The sequence below is a fragment of the Ochotona curzoniae genome, unplaced genomic scaffold (genome assembly GCF_017591425.1).
Source record: "Ochotona curzoniae isolate NIBS_2020 unplaced genomic scaffold, NIBS_Ocur_1.0 contig_3819, whole genome shotgun sequence".
NCBI classification, from domain to species: Eukaryota; Metazoa; Chordata; class Mammalia; order Lagomorpha; family Ochotonidae; genus Ochotona; species Ochotona curzoniae.
The window spans coordinates 38,769,611-38,793,567 of record NW_024466004.1 but is presented as its reverse complement, the minus strand read 5'-3'; the positions used below and the strand labels follow the sequence as shown (position 1 = coordinate 38,793,567).

General features: G+C 40.1%; 1 protein-coding gene across 4 annotated transcripts in view; it reads right to left on the bottom strand.

The window, feature by feature from the left end:
* The window catches only part of ZNF292 (zinc finger protein 292), an 81,384-nt gene that overhangs the window by 34,972 nt on the left and 22,455 nt on the right, over positions 1-23,957 (bottom strand). The window contains exons 2-4 of one of the 4 annotated variants that reach the window (XM_040983734.1): positions 4,453-4,607; positions 4,186-4,264; positions 1,825-1,960 (exon numbers count right to left, since the gene is read on the bottom strand). In XM_040983734.1, coding sequence (XP_040839668.1) covers positions 1,825-1,960; positions 4,186-4,264; positions 4,453-4,607 — 370 coding nt within the window. Of the gene's footprint in view, positions 1-1,824; positions 1,961-4,185; positions 4,265-4,452; positions 4,886-23,957 lie in introns of those variants that run through there. The other 3 variants (XM_040983735.1, XM_040983737.1, XM_040983736.1) reach the window with 3 other exon arrangements.

Here is a 23,957-nt window from a genome sequence, read left to right as displayed (position 1 = left end):
GGGCCAAGTAAAGATTTTGGCTGCAAAATCTCTCAATCATATAACATTTCCTTGTTCGTTTCATGAGCTGTAATAGTCTGACTACCTACAATCCATCTGCTTTGTAGAAACTCCTCCTGGCTGCACAGTCCAAACTATTCCAGTGGCTATGTTAGGCGAAAATCAAGAAACAAATAGCAGAGAGATGGGCAGAGACATTTGTTAATAGGCTCAATGTCAGACACAGTCAAGCAAGTAAGGGAACTGAGCACATGTTTTCTTTTTCTTCCTCTTCTTTTTTTTTTTTTTAAATAACACGTTTAAGTCTGATAAGGTAAAGGATCCTTTTCCAAGCTTTAGGTAACATGATTTGTGAGTTTAGCAAAATGCTATTTAGGAATCAATACGGTAAGTATAAGGTAATCCTTCAATTAGGCAAGTTGCAACAGGGCGAATTAGAAGGAAGAAGTCAAGGGCCTAATTCCCGGTTCTGTCTCTCATCCCCAGAAATGTAATGATTAACTGGAACCTCCATTTTCTCATGTATAAAATAGGGACAATAAAGATCCTACCTTTATTACAGAAACATTATGAAGACTAAATGAATCCAAGCATATAAATAGCACTTCCCCACCTCTGATTTATACATCATTTGTTAATATGAATATATCACATCTAGTATTTCTAAGCCAGAGAAGATTATAATTTGATAATAAAAATATATTGGTATAAATCAGAAATATTGCTAACATGCTAAAGAATCTAATACTTTCAATTTTAAATCTATTATTTTTAATAATGAGAAGCTATCTTCCAACTCTTCTTTAAGTCTTGAGATTACTATAGCTAACCCATGGATATCCGTGAAGGAAGCAGATATTAAAAATACTTGTGAAAACTAAGGACAGATTAACACTGTTAGAAATATCAGAAAAGTGTGGAGAAAATAATAGAGAATGCAGAAAGAAACAACCAGCCTGAGGAGAATTGCAGACTGGCTAGAAGGCTCCTTCAAAACACCAGTGTCCAAAAACAAGGGAATTTAGTTCTTATGACCTTTGTTACTCGCTCTTGTATAGCAAAATTACCTAGCTTTTCCCATCTGTCAACAAGAAAAGCAGCAGTAAGTGATGAAGCTCAGAGTGATAAAAATGTTTTTTTTTTCCCATTGTTATACTGCAAAACACTTTACAAAATTTATTCCTTCACATAAGTACCGCAGGAAAGATCAGGGTGAATTAGGAGTATATTTTTCCTAAATAATTTCAAGGAAAGTACCCAGAATATAATTATTATTTTCATGCTACCTATAATTTGCAAACTCTGAACACGATTTTACATATACTAGTGATTTAGCGATCTACTTCCAACAGGTTACCTGCCTGTTTAGATTTTTATTGCCTGAGCTCACATACAATAAAGCAAGATAAAGGATCAAGCAATAAACTGAGAAAGAAAACTGATTTTAGAGACACAGAATTAAGTTCTAGCACTGATTTCTCATTCTATTTTTGAGAAAATAAGTTATCCTATTTTTAGTTTTCCATGCACATAAGTTAATTAACAAATATTAGATTGCCACCATCAGTATGTTTCAGAAGAAATTTTTCTGTTCAAATAATGTTGGGAGAAAAATTCCAGTTTCTGTAATGTTCAATAATTCTATAAATCCACTCCCACCCCGACCCCCCATAAAATAAAAAGGGCCTCAATGCTTCAGATGAAATTTAGTAACATGGTCCTTCTTTTAGTACCTTGAGATGAACTGTTACCAAAACAACTTTAAGTGCTTATTTTTTCTAATCTCATGACTGTTTTTTTTTTCTCTCTCTCTTGAAAATTTACCTTTATCCTTATCCAATGGTTCCTGGGAAAGAATAGTGCACAGTACCGGGTTTTTCCACACCCCAGTTTCTTGAGCTAGAGTAGCTAAAAAATGCAATTCACAGCTGCCATTCTCCATCAGCTTTTCATGAGCTACCTACAAATATTAAATAAACATCCAAAGAATTACAACAAATTTTAAAAGCAAGCGTATCAGGCTTTAAATAAAATACTAAACTTTTGAAAAATAATACTTAAAATTTTATGTCACATATTACAAAGCGCTGAATTCCTTTACTTCTGATATCTAAAGATAAACCTCAAGGATCAATTGTAACTCTTAAATAACTATAACGTATTTATAGAAATAAGTCCATGTTATTATCTTTATGCTCAAAAAACTAATTCAAGAGTAAAGTTATTTCATAGAAAAGGTATCAGAATACACATAAGTATAAAAGACCTTACACATTTTATATCTTGTGCTACTTCCTATCATTAATAAAAAGCTCTATACCAAGGCCTTACCTATTCCAATAAAAGGAAATTATAAAAAGAAAATCATTTAGTGAGCTTTGATAGCTTTACATTAAAGATCATTTTGAACCTTGCTTACTAGTTGTCTCCAAGTGTTCATGCAAATGGCATATTCTTCTATCCACAAAACACCAAAGGTATTATTCAATTTAGAAATGTTTACTGATAAAGTCTATGGACAAAGTACTAGGGAAGAGAGTACCTTTTGTGGGATAAAGAATGTTTAAATAGTTTAAACACAAGGAGAATAACACAAATGCACTTAAGATAACTTCCAGGCCAGATCAAAAATGGGAGCAAAGTATCCTGGGAATGCTTCACACTATATTTAAACAAAACAAGACAAAATTCTAAGAATCATCCCAGTGCAACAAAATTCAAATGCTTTAAAATATTTTCTGTAAGAAGAAGCTGAATGTAGAAGAATTTAAGGAATTAACTCCTTCTGATTAATCTGCATTAAAAAGTATTAACAAAGTGCTCCTATGTCAAACACGGTGTTTTAAAAGTCAATGTTAAGCAAGCAAAATCAATAGCATAATGAGTACAGTAGTATATTTCTGCATAAACAACATCTAATTCTATGATAAAGTGTATCTGAATGTTTAACAATGAAAATTTCTCAGCTAATTATTTAAACAAACACATGCGGAGAAAAAAAATAAGACACAAGTTACTGACATGCTGAAGGAGAAACTGATTAAAAAGTTAGTAGTGCAATGTGACAAACAGGACAAGACACTTTCATTTCAACAAACATTTATTAAATATCTGTTGTGTGTATGACACTACATGGAATCCTATGGATTAAATAGGTAGGAATTCTGCCTTCAAAGACCTTAAATTTGATATGGATTTTAATGTTTACTATTAAAACAGGAATACTGACTACTCTGCCTAACTATAGCTTATTTCTATTGGTCTAAAATTTAAGACTAACCGTCTTTAATTCATACATTTTAGAATAAGGCTGAAAGATATTCTAAGAATTCTGATATTAAGAACTCTGGTATTTAGAGAAACAAGAAAGAAAGCTAATTATACTTTTTGAAACTATCTAGAGCATGAACATATTTATCTCAACTAACCAACTAATAAAAGTTCACTTGAAGCAATTACATATAGCGATTACATATACAGCATAATCTAGTGCTTGAAATAAATTTAATATTCTTAAAGATATTCCAAAACAACCATGTGCAAAATTGTGTTATACTGTACTAAGTAAGAAAGACTAAGCATGTATTTTCAGATAGAGGAGAAAAAGTATGGGCTTTGGGATACAAAAACACTGGTTTAAAATAACCACTGCATTGTATTTGCTGTATTTGTCTGAGTAGATACATATTTTAGAACATGAGCCTCAGTTTCCTCACCTTTAAAATAGAGAAATATACTTATCCCCATCAAGTTTTCATCTGGATTAAATTAAAAATGTTAACTTTTTAGAAAGCATATTGCAGATTTTCAGTAATTAACTATTTCTAAATACAAATGAGAGCATTTTCTTTTGAATTCCCTTATTGCTCTGGCAAAGCCCTAATTTTGTAATGTTAAAGAAACATGCAATACCTACTCATCAGTAAACATTTATTGAGCATTTAGTTTATAGAGGGCCTTCAAAAACTCATAGAAAATGCATCAAATAACAAAACTACACACAAATTTTTTCTGTGCCGAAGCAAACTCATCTTTTAATTCATTTTCCAATGAACTTTTTGAAGTACTCTCACATGAAAAACACTAGTATTAGTAAGAGCACCAACTGATGCTTGTCATTATTTAGAATAAAGAAAATCAATATAAACTGTAATCATATTACATCCAACAGGTAAACAGTCTCACCTGCACCAGTGTCTGAAATTGTTCCCACTGTTTATCTGATAACTCAACCGGCAGACAGAGTAAGAGTTCAACACAGCTTCTGAAAAACAGAAAATTCATCAGGACATGAATAATTACTAAGACACAAATGAGGAATAAAAGCAATAATTCCAATATCATCAGTAAACTCCTCATAACTAATCTATTTAAAATCTATCACAAGATCTGAGATATAAAGTTAACAATTAAAAAGCTAAATCTAGTATATTTACTAAAAAAACTACTCACAATGCCAAGCGTTCCAGAACCAATGCTACATTTTCACATTCAGAGGTAAGATAAGGTCGAGCTTTAACATAACTTTGGATAGCCACTGTGTATACCTCCAACAAAGGTAAGGGGTCTTCTGAAGTTTTCCATTTCTCTGCATATTCAAGGAGTGTCTGTGTCAGAAGGAATAATGAAAATTAATCAAAATGCAAGTCATCATACACTTTTGATAAAGAAATTTTGCTTTTACCTTCCTGAAAAAATCTGGAAAACAATGTTTTATTTGTAAAAACAAGTGTCTTATACTCCTGTGTGCACCGATTCTCTGTAGGAGAAAAAAATTAGGGTTAATTCATCCAATATAGCAAACAGCATCTGTGCAACCATTATCTCACCTTTCTCTAATTAAAATGTCACTTTAACTCAATTTTTAAGAATGAAATTTTAGTTTTAAAAGACAACTGGGGGCCCGGCAGCATGGCCTAGAGGCTAAAGTCCTTGTCTTGAACATGCCAGGATCCCATATGGGTGCCGGTTCTAATCCCGGCAGCTGCACTTCCCATCCAGCTCCCTGCTTGTGGCCTGGGAAGGCAGTCGAGGACGGCTTAAAGCCTTGGAACCCTGCACCCATGTGGTAAACCTGGAGGAAGTTCCTGGCTCCTGCCTCTGGATCGGTGCAGCTCTGGCCAATGCGATCACTTGGGGAGTGAATCACCGGACAGAATATCTTCTTCTCTATCTCTCCTCTCTGTATATCTGACTTTGTAACAAAAATAAATAAATCTTAAAAAAAAAAAGACAACCAGACAAGCAATATTTGATGGACCATGAAGTGAAACATTTTAAATCTTTTTGTTTCCCATTTTTGGTATAAAAAGAATGAAACATCTAAGAAAAGATGGATCTCATCAGGTGAGCAATGGTTCATTTTTAGCCATAAGAAAGTAACAGTAGAAAAGCTGTTTTTGACCAACTTTACCATTTAAAAAGTCATTCAAATACTGTCAACATATGAAACCAATATGAAAGTTATTAAAAATATGAACAAGTAATCTCTTAGTGGAGTTCAGGTAATTTTGAGCAGTGAGAGAATATCTGGATCCCTCAGCCACATGGCTCTGGCTGCGAGAATCCATGCTGGGCCAGGACTGCTGCTAAGGATCCTGACTTTCCATTCACCACTGGGCAGAGGGGAGGGTCCTGGGCTTGTCCAAGAATTTCCTCTGTCCACAGTGACCATGCTGGGGATGGATTTCAGATGGCTCTTGGCATGCTCAGGACCACAGTTCTGTCCACCACCATCATGTTAGTGGGCGGAGTCCAGGTAAGTCTGAACAGCAGTACTGGTGTCTGGATCCCCCAGCCACGTGGTACCAAGCCAGACTTCCTGCTGGGGATCCTAGCTCCCCATCCACCACTGCTATGCAGGGGGAGGGTCCTGGGCTTGTGGGTGTCCAGAGCACCCAACAGTAAGAACTGAAACGGGTGAGGGCCAGTCAAAAGGCTACTATTCCTCTTAGGACAGGAGGTGGACTAAATAGGGCTCTGGTGTGAACGAAATCTGGTATTGGAGGGGTTTGATAGAAGAACTTTGGAAACTCTTCTGTTGGGACATCATCCCTGCAGATGAGTGCAAGAACCAAAAAGGAGCAGCCCAGAACAGGCGAGGTTACAGTACCTATAGGCTGCTCCTTTGGCTCAGGTCTGGGGCGAGTTAGGCTGGTATTTGGGTTATTCCAGGAAGGTCAGCAATAACAGCCAGTTCAAATTAGGGCCAGGACTAGGGGCTGGCTGGGTTGGGTAGGCTGTATTCTCCACCAGTGTGAGCTGGACCTGGGGGCAGCATCGGGCCAGGCCAGGCTGCAGCACCCACTAACAAATTCTAAGGTGAGGTGGGCCATGCCACACTGGGCCACAAGATTAAACCAGCACATGTGAGCTCCAGCAGGGAGTGGACGAAGCTGGGAGGGGGGGAGGGGGCTGCAAGGAGACCTCCTGCTGGGCAACTATATCCACTGATGAGCATTAAGAGCTGAGCTTGGGGACAGACTAGGCCAGGCAGGGCTACAAAACCTGTTGGCCTGCATGTAAACCGGATTGGAGACAAGCCAGGCTGGGCAGACTGTACCTAAAGGTACATGCATAAGCCAGAGGGGGTGAGCGTTGGTTGGGCACCCTAATCAAGTGTATAAAAATCATTAAAAATAAAATGTATAAAATTTTAAAAAGCTGAGTTCTTCTGCAAATATTAGAACCAGAACTGAACATAAAAATGTTAGGAATCAGTAAGGACCTTAAAAATTACCTTTCACCTTCTTTTACAAATGAAGAGGAAGAGAAAGAAGATAGTGGAAAAAAGGAAGTCACTTTGATGCATACTTAGTTCTCTAGGTAAAAGAAGTATATAGGAAGATGGCAGTACAAAAGAATAACAGAGATGACAGAAAAAAGAAAAACAATGGTATGCTCATGTTGGTTAGATGTAGAAAAACAAGTCATGAGTTTACTTAACAGTAAATGCAATCTGTATAAAGTAATGAGAGTTGATATTCACAGTAGGTAGGTACACTGGTAATGGAGCCTTTCTGATTCTCAAAGTACTAAAATCAGTAGAATCACCGTGAAATGGAAAGTATCGGGACCAGCGCAATGGTGCAGTGGTTAAGGTCCTCGCCTTGCACGCCCGGGATCCCAAATGGGCGCTGGTTCTATCCCGGCTGCCCTCCTTCCCTTCAAGCTCCCTGCCTGTGGCCTGGGAAAGCAGTCCAGGGTGGCCCAAACCTTTGGGACCCTGCACCCATGTGGGAGATCCGGAAGAGTCTCCTGGCTTCGGATTGGCTCAGTTCCAGCTGTTGCGCTCACTTGGGGAGTGAATCATCTGACAGAAGATCTTCCTCTCTGTCTCTCCTCTCTGTATATCCACCTTTCCAATAAAAATAAAATAAATGTTTTAAAAAAAAAAAGAAGTGGAAAGTATCTGTAATGTGACTGGTTAATGAATTATGTTTTACGTTACTAACTTGCATTCTTTGTGTTTACCTAATCTGGGTTTTCACGTAGGAATATTCAAAGACTAGACTAATTTATTTTGTAGAATTAGAATAAACTTTGAAGATCATTTAATTCTGTCATTAAAGAACCCAATGATTTGCATATCATTATTAGGTAATTACCAAAGAAAGCCTCGTATAAGTGCAATATTCTGCATACTAAAGCGCAAATATCACTTGTGCTAATAGAACCACAAATCTATGAAGTTATTTTATAATTAGAGTGGCTTTCCCCATAACATTTCAATTATTCTTCACAATTCCATAAAGTAAATACTATTTATTCAATTTGCCAGCAAGAGTTTAACTAGTTGACTTATTTATTGGTTAAGCTTACTTTAGGCTGAAAGTAGAAAAATCTAATTCAAAATTGGTATAAACAACAGAAAGATTTCTCACATAATAATAAATTAGGAGTTCAACCTTGGCGGCTCAGGTGACAGCAGCCCTTCACAGTGGTGGCAACTCACTGGTGGAAAGTACCCGAGCCAGGTCAGACCCAATGCCCGGGAATTGGCCCAGGGACACCGTTGCCACACGGTGAGAGTCTGAGGCTTTGGGCGAGCTCTACGGTTTATAGGGTATGTAATTGCTGGCTAGGGACATCCAGGGATAAGGTTAGTGCGAGTGTAGGTGATGGATGAATTCTGTGTGATTCCCAGCGATGATGGGTCATGGAAGTTGCTTGCAAGCATGGGTACTGAGATCTGAGGGTTTGGAAGGGAGAGTCCATAAGCTTTATTTGGGCCAGACTGATTCACCAACCCACACTGGAATCCTGAGATGGGCTGTTAACATAGAGCATCACTGATTGCCACACACCAGTCAACACAATAGCTATGCCTGGGGACCTGTCTAGCAGGGCTAGGTGCCAATATCTGACTGAGTGGCAGAACAGGTGATGGGACACACTTGGCAGGGTCAAGACACTAACCAACACATGAGAGAACCATATCCAGGGGTAGATTCTCTGGGGGACGTGTGGGCCGAACCATGTGGAAATACACGTACCTCTGGTTAGCTCACGAGTTGGGGCGGTAATGGGCTGAGCTAGGTATGACCATGGAATATGCCATCACTTACGGGTAAAGGAACCGACAACAGTCTGGGCAGGTCAAGGCAGGAGCACCCAAATGTGCATCCTAAAACAGGATGTGGGGTAGACTGAACTGCAACTAGAAAGGGGCAGACTGGGCAGGGCTGAGCAAACCTTAACTCACAAGGAAGAACAGAATGGAGCACAGGTCATGGCAAGCTAGGCTCTTACACTGACTGGTCTGTATGAACCAGGGATATTAGGCTGCAGCATGGAAGGCAAAGGCCAAGACAGATGAGGGGCTATGCCAAGCTGCATCAGAGCAACCACTGGTGTGCATGCGATCTATGGCTGAACAGGCTTGATTGGGGAGCTAAGAAGACACCCTAACTGGGTTGGGTTCCCACTGGTGAGTGCAGGAGCTGGAGTGGAGGCTGCATTCTGGTCTGGATATGGCTGCAGTCTCCCATGCCACAAATGTGGACTGGGACCGGACTAGCCTCCAACATCATCTGGTGCTTTGGAGGACCAGGGTAGATGTACGATGGACTAGGTTAGGTCTCTGCCCCTACTGAACCATGTGTGAGCTGTGTCTGCATATGGTCGAGCCTTGGCTGGGTTGAAACATCCAACAGCAAGAACCAGAATGGGTTGAAGGTCAGTCAGGAAAGGCCACTGTTACTGCCAGGACAGGAGGTGGATAAAGTAGGGCTGGCTCATGGACCCACTGGTATGCGTGAGATCTGGCACTGGGAGAGGTTCTGATGGAGGAGACTAAGCAACTCCTCTAGCAGTACACAGTCCCTGCAGGTGAGTGCAAGAACCACGATAGGGAGCAGCCCAGACCAGGCCAGAAAGATACCCACTGGCATACATTTGGCATGGGTAGGGGGCAGACCAGGATGAACCGGTTCACATTACCTGCTGGCAAATCTGAGCACCAGAACAGAGTGTGCGTCATGCCAGGTTCGGTCCCAACACATACCAGTGCACATTACGGCTGGGATTGGATGCTTGCTGGGCTGGGCTAGGCTATTACAGTCACCAGCATTGGTGGTGGGCTGGGCCGGGTCAGGCTACAACACCCACTGGCAAATGCCAAGGTGATGTGGGCCGTACCAGTCTTAGCCGCAGTGTCCAACCAGCACATGTAAGAACCAGGGATGGAGGCGCAAATTCGGCAGGGGGAATGTAGAGGGCTCCCCTGCTGGACAGCCACTCCCATTGGAGAGCGTGAGTTGGGATGGGGGCACACCAGACCAGGCAGGGCTACAACAGCTGTGGGGCTCATGCTAATCAGGAAAAAACTAGGCTGGGCTGATTGTTTCTACTGGTGCAAGCATAAAATAGAGTGGATGAGAGTTGGTTGGGCTTTGCCGCAGCATCAGCTGGCAGAGGCTGGCATTGGGAACTAATTCTATCAAGTTAAACCACAGAACCACCTAGAGTGCATAACCCAGGAATGGGAATGGCCTAGTAGGAAAACAGTGGGCATCTACCTCTTGGGTTACCACTCCTACTGGAGATAATGAAAACCAGGATTGTGGCAGGGGTGGCTAGCACCAGTCTGTATGTGTGAGGGCTGGATAGTGGGGCAGGCTGGGTTGAACAAGGCTTCAATGCCCACTGACATGTACAAGAGCTAAATGGGATGTGGGACAGACTGAACAAATCTGTGGCACATATTGGCAAGCATGGGAATCAGGGTAGAGGGCAGACCTGGTGGGAGTTTTGGGGAATCACCCCGACTAGGCTGCAGCTCCCATTGGTTTACATGAGGGTGGAATAAAAAGTGGAAAGGATCAGGTTGGACTGCAACAACCAGTGGTTTGTGTGGAAGACAGGCCTGGAGACAGAACTGACTCTGCAATTGCAACCACCAGTGTATGCATAAGCTGATTGGGGCAAAGGACTGTTCTGGCAAACATATACAAGAATCAGGTCTGGGATCACCTCAGATGAAGCTTCTTTGGGGATCCCTCCAACTGAACTGCTGATCTCATAAACCCAATCATGAAGAGTCTATGTCAGCCAGTGGATTCTGAAAAGATTTTACAGTGCTTGGAGTGGTGAGACTGGCAGCAATACACAACTGTTGAACTATCAAAACTGCATGAGCAGGACCCTTGGAACAAGCCCCACATCGGGGACCTGAGAGGGGCTTTTCCCTTATCTCTTCCCTTTTCCTGATACAGAAAAAAAAATTAATGTGGAAACAATGGTCTTACCCACTTTCCTATAGCCCCTGACCCTTTGTACCCTAATCAGCTATGTAAAGATCACCAAAAAAAAGAATTAAAAAAAATTTTTAAAAAATAGATGTGAAAAAATTTTAAAAAATTAAGACAAGGGGCAGATACCAGGACTAGTAAGGTTAGCAGATCAAGATAGCCTTAAAAAAACCCATCCATCTCTTCACGCTGCCACTCTGTGCCCATCTCCTGATGGAGCTCCCAGCTCAACTCCCACCAAGGTTTCAAACGAGTATAATAGACTTCTAATCCAGACTCAACAAAAGCCTTAAAAAAAATTGAGACCACCTCCTTCAGGTATACTTCTTTCAGAAACAAGAAAAACTCTCAGAAACTCCAAATTCAATTCCTGTTAACTTTTCACTCAGGTCAGTTTGGCCAGAAATGCATCAGAGATCTATGTTAACAAAATAAATTAAAATCATTCAGTCTTGGTCGAATTTCATAATGACATTTAAACCAACCAAAACTCATTTAATAAGGCTGGTTTTTCTAAAGTGTAAGGCATGTGGAGGAAGAAAATATGTGAATAAAATCAGTAGTATATTAAGGAAGATTGGATAAATAACTATGTTTCTAAATATATACAGGAGTTCTTCAAAAGGTTCATACAGGATTCAGTGTTTGACCTAATGAAAAAGCTGACAACAGGGATGCCTGCATCCCATATTAGGGTATCTGGATTTGAATCCTGGAGTACACTTTCAACTCTAGCTCTTGTGATATATATCCTGGGAGACAGCAAGCGGTGACTCAAAGTGATTTGGTCCCTGCCATCTACATGGAAAACATTTGGGGAGTGATCCAGTGAATGAGAGCTCTTTTTTTTGTCTCTCTGTAAAATAAAAATGGTGGAAAATACTTATCATAAAAAACCAATTTAAAAAATATTCTGCCTTAAGACCAATTTGCCTTTTAATTCCACTTTCTAGAAATTTTTGCATATCTGCATATTTATGCTTATTCACATATATGTATAAAGATACAAGTCATCATGATCTGATTTGGAGAGTGGATATAAGGAACAGCATGGAGGAGCAAAGAGGGAAGAAGAAGCCTAAGAGTTCCTACATTGCAACAGGCTGCCACTGATGAGCAGTTTCAGCTAAGTACGGTTAAAAAAATTCAACCAGTTTTATACAAAAAATAATTGATAGAAACAAGGCTGCTTAATAGGAGATCACACTCGTGTGTATGTGTATGTTCCTAAATTGGGAAGGAGTGCAAACTGGAAAACATTTGTTTTAAACTTAAAACTCCTCTTAGTTTTACATAAAAAGTTGGTTTCTGATTTTCCTCTAAAACAACTGGCAAAACGGGGCCCATACCAGGGTATGGGAAGTGGTGGCCTCTATATGCTTTACCTCTTTTTCTAAGGGACCCATGAGGCTTCTCTGAGATATCTATGGTCATAGCCACACATTATAGGACAACTGTAAACAGAAGAAATGCAAGCGAAAGAGAGACTGAAAGTTTGTATGTCCCAGTTTGAACAGGATTTGTTTCCTCAAAATTATGCAGACATTTAAACTCCAAAGTCTTAAGGGCAACTTGTTCTAATAACGGTGTCTGGGAGGTGGGCCAAGTGAGAGATCTATAGATCATCAGGGGCTTGCAGTCAGAATGGAGTTCTCTTGAGAGGACTGGTTATAAAAACAAGTTTTGGGTCTGCAGTAATGGCTCAGTGGCTGAATCTTCACCTTGCAACCACCAGAATACCATATGGGTTGCTGGTTCATGTCCCAGCTGCTTCACTTCTCTTCCAGCTCCTTGCAGTTGACATTCCAAAGCCTTCGGACGCTGCACCCATGTGGGAGACATGGAAGAAGCTCTTGGCTCCTGATTTTGGATTGGCTCTGGTTTGGCCGTTGCAGCCACCTGGGGAGTGAACCAGTACATGAAAGATCTTTGTCGCTCCTTCTCTCTGTAAATCTGACTTGCCAGTAAAAATAAATAGATTAAAAAACAAAACAAACAAACAAACAAAAACAACAAAAAATTTCTCCTTGTGTCTTTGTTTTCTGGCTCACCAAGTCCACGCAAACTCCACCAACCCTCACCAGAGACAAGACATCTGGGGCCACTTGACTGTAGACTATAAACCTTCAAATAACAAACTAAGTAAACTTTGTTCCTTCCAAAGCCGTACTTCTCAGCTATTTTAGTTGAAGCATACAGACAGCAGACTAACACAGTTTCTAACAGGATCTCTACTATAGCATTTCTCAACCTATTTTTCATTGCTGACTCATCAAAAAAGGCTCGCGATCTTTTTTCCTGATTACTTCCTATCCTCATTGAAATTCTGATACCACAAGGCTTTTTCTCTCCCAAACAAAAAAAACTTACTCCCTTGGAAACAAAAATGCATTCTTTTACACCCTACTCTTGAGGTAGTTTCTCACTATTTACATCAGCCAAGATTAGAACATATATTATCAAGGGAGAAAGATACCATGGATCAACTTCCAGGAGCTAGCTTTGATTCCTTGAAGGATTATTAGAAAACAAATGTGAATAAAACCACAGAGGCGCTAAGTTTAATAAATATTTTCATGTGAGGGCTGTGGGTGAGCCAGGCTGCAACAGGCTGTAGCACCTGCTAGTGAATGACAAGACCGGGGCGGGAGGACAGAACATTTCAGACTCTGCCAAAGAACCTGCTGGCACACACAAGACCCAGGGCTGGGATTGGGTCTGGTAGGGAAACTTCCAAGACTCCATTACTAGGCTGCTGCTTCCACTGGTGAGCAGGAGAACTTGTTCTGGGAGCAAGCCCAGCTAGGGGTGGATAAGGCTGGGCTAGGTGCTGTACCCGGTGGTGGCACGAGAGCCAGAATGAGTGTGGGTCAGCCAGGCTAGGCCATTGCACCTTCTGCCAAATGCCAGGACTGGGTGCAAGTCATGTCAGGCTGGACTGCAGTATACCCTGGCAGGTGTAAGATGTGGGGCTGGGAGCATGCCTGCCAGGGGAACTGTGGACACTGCCCTGGAGGCTGTACCTATCGCTGGTGAGCACAGGAACCAGGGTTGGGGCAGGCCAGGCTAAACAAGGCAGAGTAACCTGTAGGCACAGGTGAGGGCTGCGTCTGGAGAGTGGGTTGGGCAGAACCAAACCACAGAACCTACAGGTGTATATAAAAGCCAGATGGGATATGAGCAGGGCCAAGCTGGGCCTCAGCAGAAGCTGGTATTCACAATACCTGAACCTGGTGGGATTTTCAGGGAATCACCCTGACCTGGCTGCTGCACCCACTGGTATGTGTGAGGACTGGGTCTGTGGTGGGCTGGCTCAGTTTGTGTAAGATATACAGCTGGGGCCAAACTGACCAAACAGCTTGTATCCATGTCTATGTGCATTGGCTGGTGCACACAGGAGTGAAGACTGAGGTCAACCCAGGTAAGGTTTCTTAGAGTACTTTTCAATTAGGCCACTGCACTCAGACTTCTACCACAGGGAAAATCACAGTATATATATAGAGACTTTAGAGTGTTGTGTATTTTCACTGGGCCTTCTCAGCTGCTGATACCTGTGCAGTGAACAGCACTGCCAGATGCACACAGGGAACATGACAGCTAGCTCATCTAGTTAGCTCATGTAGGCCAGCAGAGATGTGGAGTGCCTTGTCAGAGGATGGGAAACAGAACAGGTTAGATCACTCTCCTGTTCATAGTTTACAACATGTTCCTGGGCCCGTGGATGTACTAAGTGGACTTTGTCAACCAGCAGACCTTGCAAAGATTTTCTCAACACAGGAGCAATGAAACCACAACTTCTCAGAACTATCAAAACCACTCAATTAACACTCACATTACACTCTTCAACACATCAGGGTCTCTAAGGTGTCAAAGAATGACTGTCCCCCACCTTCAGTTGCTGAAGTAGTTGACAGCAAGGAGCAGCCCTTTCCCCTATGCCTTCCTTGGGAGACAGAAAAAACAAAAACAAAAACTGAAACATGTCCTACTCACCCTCCTCTGTACCCGACTCTCCCCATTCTAATCAGAGGCCCACGGGGAATGCAGTGCTCTTAACTATGTAAATATTACAAATACATTAAAGATTACCAGATAACTTTTCAAAGATCACCAGCAACCAATCATTTAGGTTTTATCACATAAACTTTTGGAAGAAAAGAAAAGTCCTAAAGGCAGAAAGCAGTCCAAATTCACTGAGGCTCCCTTAAACTTGAGAACAAAAACACTGGATATGGACAGAATGAGAAAGGAAAATCAAAGTCCAATCTCAGGTATGAACAAAAATTGAAAAACACTAAATGTTACCAAGTCCTGCAATATGCTTATGGTTCTTAAAAAATATTCTGAAATGATCAAAGAATTACAAAACATAATTGTGATCACAGTACAGATTTTTTTTTTCTGCACTATTTGGGAATAACCTGTCAAACAAATGCTCACTGCTTTCAAAAACGGGCATACTTCCGTATGTAGAAAATAAGAATCAAAGATTAAAGATTAAAGATTCTTAAACTAAAAACTTAAAGATTCTTCTTAGGATCCGAACAATAGGGAAGACTTCAAGCTAATAATTTTGCAGAAAGGCCCTTAATTCTAGCTTAGATTTTCTTATGACTAGGTTTATTTTATTCATTCTTGGATGAAACATCATAGAAGAGATAATCACTTATTACATCCTCAGATGCTGCATTATGACCGATGCTCATTTTGATAGCTCACTGAAGTGGTGACTGCCTTCCTAACTGTTTAGGATCTTACTTAGCACACTGCAACTGACTGCATCTCCAGAGATTAGTTTCCTTGTCTTGGTGCAGTTGTGCTGATATCCTATGCCAGGCTGCAGTACGTCCTTCCCATACCAGCCAGGTTCTTTCTCCTCTAGGGATACCCTTCCCATCTTACTGGGGCTCTGAATTCTCTGACACAAGGAACCCAGAAAATTCCCTACACAATCCACTTAACCCTGAGAAGGCTGGAACCAAGCTCCTATTCCACGGGGCGGCCCTCCTCACTCAGCCTGGGATTGGAAATGACACAAAGCGCCACCAGCAGCAATCCTTCCCCGTCACGGATGTCTACTTGTCCCAAGCCTATATAATGGTTTTAAATTTTATTATTCAGGAAAGGAAGGAAGGATGACAATATATTCTAAAAACATATTTGGGGGTCAGTATTTTTATTCTAGAGATATGAGGACAATAAATTTAGGCATATCCACTAATACAACTTATTACAGCAGAATTTGAGTAGGAAACTATGAACACCTAATGGTTAATCTTTCCATTAAAGATTTAATAGAAATACAACCCGTTGAAGACAAAGAAAAATCAAAATCTTTTAACAAGGAATAGAAAGTTGCTTTGCTTGATAGAACATATTTAGTAAAAATCCACAGTAAATTTCATTGTTAAGGGGGAATATTAGAAATACTCTCCCTTAAAGTCAGAATACAAAAACCAAAAGTGCCCACTTTCATTGCTTCTATCCAAGACATCTGGATATAATGGTGGACAGTGTCTGTTACAGAGTTACTACATATTCCCTTAAGTGAAAAGCCATAAAACTAAGCCAGCAGGAAGAAAAATAGAAAACTTGGGCCTGGCGGTGTGGCCTAGTGGCTAACGTCCTCATCTTGAACACACTGGGGTCCCATATGAGCGCCGGTTCTAATCCTGGCAGCTTCACTTCCCATCCCTTTCCCTGCTTGTGGCCTGGGAAAGCAGTCGAGGACAGCCCAAAGCCTTGGGACCATGTACCCCCATGGGAGACCTGGAAGAGGTTCCTGGTTGCCGGCCCCGGATCAACGCAGCACCAGCCATTGCACTCACTTGGGGAGTGAATCATCGGACGGAATATCTTCTTCTCTATCTCTCCTCCTCTCTGTATATCTGACTTTGTAATAAAATTAATAAATCTTAAAAAAAAGGAAATTTACAATATCAGGAAGTTAAATGACATGATACAGAGTGACCAATGTGTTGCTGAAGAAATGAAAATCAGAAACCTTTTACCGTATGACCTCTAAGTCAATAAAGAAACAAAAACATCAAAACCTATCATAGCAAAAACAGCACTGAAAGGGCTATTGATCTTGTATCTTGCATGAAGGCTGCCTTGCATCAGATAGAAATATGGTATATATCCTTTTGGGATCGACTTATCTCACTGAGCATAATGATCTCTAGTTGGCACCATCTGGTTGCAAATGGTAGAATTTCATTCTTTTTAACGGCTAAGTAGTTTTCCATGGAGTAGATGTACCATGGTTTCTTTATCACTCCTCTTTCCATGGGCATCTGGGTTGTTTCCATGTCTTTGCTACTGTAAACTGTGCTGCTGTAAATATAGAATTATGTATCTTGACAATAGGATGCCAGACTCTGCCAGTGTCTATACCTACAATGTCAGTACACACTTAAATAGCAGAATGATGGAGTTTCAACTGTTTATGAATCTACACTTTTGTAATAAAATAGGGGAAATCTTTGAATAAAGGGATGGAGGGTGTGAGAGAGAAGGAAAATCCCAGAGCCTATGGAGTTGTATTATAAAATAATAAAAGAAAAAAGTTTTTTTTTAAATTACAACTATTTCCAACACACAGTTAAACTGATTACATTCTACATGAATTAAACACCTAAATGTAAAAAAAAACAGTATGTTTAAACTTTAAGAAGTAAAGAAAATACCTCAAGAATTTGGAGCAATGAAATTTCTTAAATGTTACACAAAATACACAACCATAAAGAAAGAGAAAAGGGGTGGACATTTATTTGGTAGTTATTGAGTCATTTCAGATACCTGCCTCCATATCAAAATGCCTGATTCAAGACCAGGCTTTGCCACATCCCCAGTCCCTTCCTGCTAATTACACTGGAGGCAGTAACTGCCAAACCATGTGGGAGGCTAGGAATGAATTATTTTGATTTTGGCTTTCACCCTGAGCCAGGCTTAGCTTTTGCAGGCATTTAGGGAATGAAATGGTAGCTGGATGATCTTTGTCTGTCTGCCTTGTTTTTTTAAAGATGTGTTTGTTTTTATTGGAAAGTCAAATATAGAGAGGAGAAGAGACAGAGGGAAAAATCTTCCATCCGTTGGTTTACTTTCCAAGTGGCTGCAATGACTGGAGCTGAGCCCATCTGAAGATAGGAGCCAGGAGCTTCTTCCAGGTCTTCCACGCGGGTGAAGGGTCCCAAGGCTTTGGGCCATCCTCCACTGCTTTCCCAGACATAAGCAGGGAGCTGGATGGGAAGCATGGTCAGTACATGAACTGGCACCCATAAGGATCCTGGGTGTGTGCAAGGCGGGGACTTCAGCCACTAGGCTTCTGCACCAAGCCCTGCTCTGCTTTTACATGAGTAAAAATGCTAAAAAGTTAAAAACAAGAAAATAACTGGAGAGACCTAGAAGAGGCTCCTGGCTCTGGATCAGCTTAGCTCCAGCTGTTGGGGAGTGAACCAGCAGATGAAAGATCCTTCTGTCTTTTTCTCTGTAAATCTGACTTTCCAATACAAATACATAAATCTTAAAAAAAATAACTCTTAGGAATCATTAAAAAAAAAACTAAGGAGGATGGGCAAAGAGCAGAAATAACTAGTCAAACAGCTAACAGACTGCAGTATTGTGGCACAAGTGAATGAAGTCACCACGTAGGAGGCCTGCATCTCATCTGTAATATCATTTCAGCCCTGGCTGCCCTCAGCTCTCTGTTTTATGGTCCTATTTAATGGAAAAGTGGAAAATGGGCCATGTGTTTGGGTTTTTGCCATCCACTTGGAAGACCAGGATAGAGTTCTGGATGGCTCTGGACTGGCTCAATCTTGGCTGTTGCAGCTATGTGGGGAATGAACCAGCATAAGGTAGAAGATCTTTCTTTCATGCTTCCCCATTCCCTCCAACTGCCTTTCAAATAAAATATATCTTTTTTAAAAAATGGTTAATAGATAACATTCTGTGATCAATTAAAATTACAGGCTTATTTTGGTTTACAAAAAAAAGTTCTCATTAGAACTAAAGATGCTCTAACTTTCGACCTATCAGAGTCTTACTTCAAAGAGCTGGTATTCAGTGAAACCCTTCCAACACCCAAGTCTGCTTCATAGTTATCAGGTTTAAGCTTAAACTTCATCATGTCTGCTTCTGGGGTACTGTTGTTTGTATACCATCTTTCTCTCAAACAATAAAAGTATCTCACTTGTGATGAAATCCAAGATAATCTAATAATCTAACCTCCACTTCTCTGGTGCAAATATTTGTTTCCTCAGAGACCATTCTACTGCCCCTAACAAATGGATTATTGTATCAGTAACTCCAGTAGTACTTTAGCATTTAAGGAAAATCAATTACATACTATATACAGTTAACACTCCCATATACTCATGCTGGAATACAAGATAATCAGTTACAGAAACTCAACTTCTGATAGCCTTGAATTCTTAAACAATCTCCAAGTGGATGCCATTTACATGCTATTTCCAGACTTTCTTAGAATTCTAAAAATTTTGACTCCAAGGTCTACTTTCAGAATTTTGGTGCATAATCCAATCAGAAACCCAAATTTCCCTGTTCCTCAATTTACCCCATTATTTTCTCTAGTTCTTACAGTAGATATCTTTTTTTTTTAATAAACACGATTTACAAAAAACAACCAGGTCAGAGGCGCTCTCAATCTTGGATTATGAGCGAGTCTGATACTAATCTGTTCACGTGTCCAAAGGTGACTAATTTCCTGAGAAATCTAGTGTTCAAACTTGAAATAATCTTTTAAAAAATTAATGTCTAGTCTTTTACCTAAGAGAGGATGCTTTTTGATTCCATTCAATGAATTAATTCAGATAATTATATAGTGTATTATCCTCATAATGCTGCTTTTCCACACAACATTTTAAATAGGACAATTGCAACTCTCATTTTAGTCTCCACTTTGTACTTACATTCTAAGATCCTTAACAATATTTGTCTGATTACCCTGTACCTTTATAATGAGACTCAAATATTCAAGCAATCATACTGAAAATGAACACATGACTCAAAATCAGGGTGATGATTTGACTTTAACATGACTAAATACTACATAGAAGGACCAAAATCCTTAAGTGCAAATCCCCTACACAGAATGTAAACTCAGTATCCCCAGAGACCCACAAGTTAAATATATACACAGAATCACATTCAAAAAAGCAGTGCAGCTGCCAAAAATATTATAGTGTGATTTTAGACTTATCATGTAAGGGCACTGTCATAAAAGGTGTCATACTTTACTGCACTGAATATTTCTGTCATGAGTCACTTGCCACATTGTATGCACACTTAAAGATTTACTTTTTTATCTGAAAGGCAGATTTGTAGAAAGGAGAGGTAGAGAAGGAAGTAGGTTCCATCTGCAGGCTCACTCTCTAAATGGCCACATCAGCCAGAGTTGGGCCCATCTGAAGCCAGGAGCCAGGAACTTCTTGCAAGTTTCCCACGTGGATGAAGGGTCCCAAGGCCTTGGGCCATTCTCCACTGCTTTCCGAGGCCACAAGCAGGGAGCTGGATAGGAAGTTGAGCAGGCAGACAAGAACCAGTACGCAAACAGAATGCTGGCACTTAAAGATGAGGACTAGCCTGTTGGCACAGACCTCCCCACACTTAACTTCAGAATATCAGATAGATAGATAGATAGATAGATAGATCGATCGATCGATAGATAGATAGCAGGAATCCCAGTTTGGAAAGAAATCAAGTCCCCTTTTATTATCTGTAGAAACCACCCTGGATAGTAATAAAATTCAAGAGAAACAGTTAAGTCACTTATTCCATATTCACTGATCCACTTTTTGATTAAAAAAAATGGAAAAATTCCTTCCTTTTTCTATAAAACTAGTAATACACATAGGATGAACTATAAGTGGATGTGGTCTTTCTTGGAACAAATGGTACTAAGAAAATTAGATATCCACATGTATAAAAACAAAATGACATATCATACACAGCAACTAAATTTGTGTTAACTGGATCATACTTACATGAAGAGCTAAAGCTGTAAATTTTCTATAGGAAAACATTAGAGAAAACATAAAAATATGATCTTTGAAAAACTTGGTAAATTGGATTTCATGAAATTTACACACTTCTCAATGGGTATCTGGCATAGCAATTAATGTGGCACATTAAAAAGCCCACGTCTCATACTGAAGTATCTGAGTTTAATACCCCCTTGGGCTTCTGACTCCAACTTCCTGTTACTGCAAATCCTGGAAGGCAGCAGTGACGGTACCAGTGACAGCTTCCTGTCACCATGTAGAAGTCATGGATTGAGTTCACAGTTCCCGCCTTTAACACTGGTTCATCCTAATTACTGTAGGCATTAGGAGGGGAGCCAGTAAGTGGAAGATCTGTCTGTCTCTCAAATAAATTATTTTCATTTAAAAAATGAATGAAAAGCTGTACTTCAAAGCATTCCCAGGGCACTGTTCCGCACAGCAGTTAAAACACTGATTATGACACGCATTCCACGTCACAGTGCCTGATTCGAAGTCTCAGCTCCTTCTCATCCAGCTTTCTGCTAATGTGCACCATGGGGGCAGCAGGTGATGGCCAAAGCACTTGGGTTTCTACCACCTACATGGCAGACTCAGATTGAATTCTGAGTTCCTACCTTTAGTCTGGCCATATCCAAGATCTTTCTCCTTCTCTTTCAAATAATGTGAAAATAAGTAAATAATTTCAAAACAAGAATCCACTTAAAAAAACATCGTAGGTTTGAAGAAAATGACTACAAATGATACATCTGATAAAAGCGCTTATAAAAGCACTTATACAGAATTGTTTAGATAATAAGACTTCAGCTCTCCTTAAAGTTTTTAAAAAGTACAAGTGTAAAAAATCTTACATTCTAAATCAGCTTTCAAAAATATGCATGCTAGCATCTTATATATTTTAGTCAACTGAAATACTTAATTTTATTCTACAGGATAGATTTCCAGGAGAATTGCCAAAACTAAGCAAACAGATACACTATTCTCCTGGCAGCCTTAATTACCAAATTGTCTTCCCAGAAGGTCTTCCCATTTCCATCAAAATTTAAGGGCATTTCTATATTACCTTAATCAAGAGTTTTTCTAATTTAAATTTTAAAATAATTCTTTCTTCTTTCTTACTTATTTCAATCTTATTTGCTTGATTTGTTCTTCCACATTTTTTATTCATCTATGGAGTTCTCGATCAGATTGTGTCCCTTTTTGCCACCACCCAAGAACCTTATATGTTACAGAAATTAATTTTTATCATCAGTGCAATAATTTTCTAGACATATTGTTCTGCCTATTGACTTTGCTACTTTTACTATTTAAAAAGTTTTCATTGTGGGCAGCAGGTTAAGTTGATGGTTGCAAAGCAAGCATCCTGTGTAAAGTGTAGGTTGTGTCCAGACTTCTGTCACGGTACAGTGCCTTGCTAACCTACCTGGGAGGGCAATCAGATGATGGTCCAACCACAGGTCTCTGCTATTCGTATGAGAAATCTGGACAGAGTTCCTTGTTCCTGGCTTTTGGCACTGCCTAGCCCTTCATATGCAGGTATTGGGAGAATGACCAGCAGGTAGAAATCACTCTCTTACTCCCCTGTTACTTTTTTCAAGTAAATACTTGTAAAAAAAAAAATGATATATTTATTTTTATTGGAAAGTCAGATACATAGAGAGGAGGAGAGACATAGACGAAGATCTTCTGTCCACTGATTCACTCACTACTCATGTGGCCACAATGACTGGAGCTGAGCCCATCAGGAGCCAGGAGCCACTTCCGGGTCTCCCACACAGGTGCAGAGTCCCAAGGCTCCTGGGCTGTCCTCCACTACTTTTCCAGGTCCCAGAATGGGAAGTGGAGCAGTCAGGACACAAATCAGTGCCCATCAGGGGTCCTGGCATGTGCAAGCGCAAGGTGAGGACTTTAGTCACTAGGCTACCACGCCGGGCCCTCAAACAAAATACTTTAAAAAAAAAGTTTTCCCTTTTACAAAATGTAATGTTCTTTTTTCATTGCTTCCTAATTCTAGAGGAAGGGTATTTTGGGGGCGAGTTTTTGGCACAGAAGGTATGATACTGGCTGAGATGATTGCATCCTATAAGCGCCTGGGTTTAGTTCCCTCCATCTGCTTTCGAATTCCATCTTCCTACCAATGCAGAAAATGGCCCAACTACCTGAATCCCTCCCAAGTTAGTCCCTTTTTAGTTAGCATTTAGTTACCTTTGAGCAACTATATCATGTACCAAGTTTGCCGTTAGCAGATCAGGTCACAAATCACTATGTAAATAAGAGATGTACATCAGGATCAGTAACTAAGCACATCTTTCAAAGTCTGTAAGCAATTGGTTAGGTTATTAATTTGTAGTTACTGGTATACACACAGATAGGAAAGTGTACTGTTGTGCTACTTTTCTCTCTCTCAGTGATAAGCCCACTGGATATTTCACATAAATAAATAATTAAAAGACAGATCTGACTAGCAAAACTGAAGTATAGGAGAAAAATAAAAAAATCAGGCAGTTGCTTAGCGCAGAGCTTGGGACAGCCACATGCCATATCAGTGGTTCAAGTCCTCGAGCCTTCTTCCTTACTCCAGCTTTTTGCTGAGACACACTCAGGCGATGAGGCAGGGCCCGACACCCCTGTGGGAGATAAAGACTGAGCTCTTAACCCCTAAACTCGGCCCGGCCTGGCCCTCGCCATTGACGGTATTTGGGGTATAAAACAGTGGATGGAAGAGATCTTTCTCTATGTCTGCTTCTCTCTGCCTTTCAAACACATATCTTCAAATGGTAAATTAAAAAGTGTAAATTCTGGAAATAAGTTAGAAACTAATTAGGAACAAATGGAGGAAGAATACCCAAAGGAAGTAACTTCCCATTTAAGGAATTCTCAGCTATATCAGTGTACTTCAAAAATAGTTTGTAGAAAACAGAACCAAAAATTTATTTCAGTACAAAATTACAATCTACAATTTTCTCATAAAATGCACTTTCCATGAACTTTTTGAAATACCCTTATATTTCATGATGCTGGTAACTAATACAAAATCAAAAAACAATATGACAATTTGGCAAAGCACAAAAGAGATGCTTGTCTTATACTCAAGTCATCTGATGAGAAGGGCGATGGCACTAAAATTACTTTTGGTAAGGTTTTCAGCAAGAGGTTTAAAGAATGCCATTACAATGATTTTGAT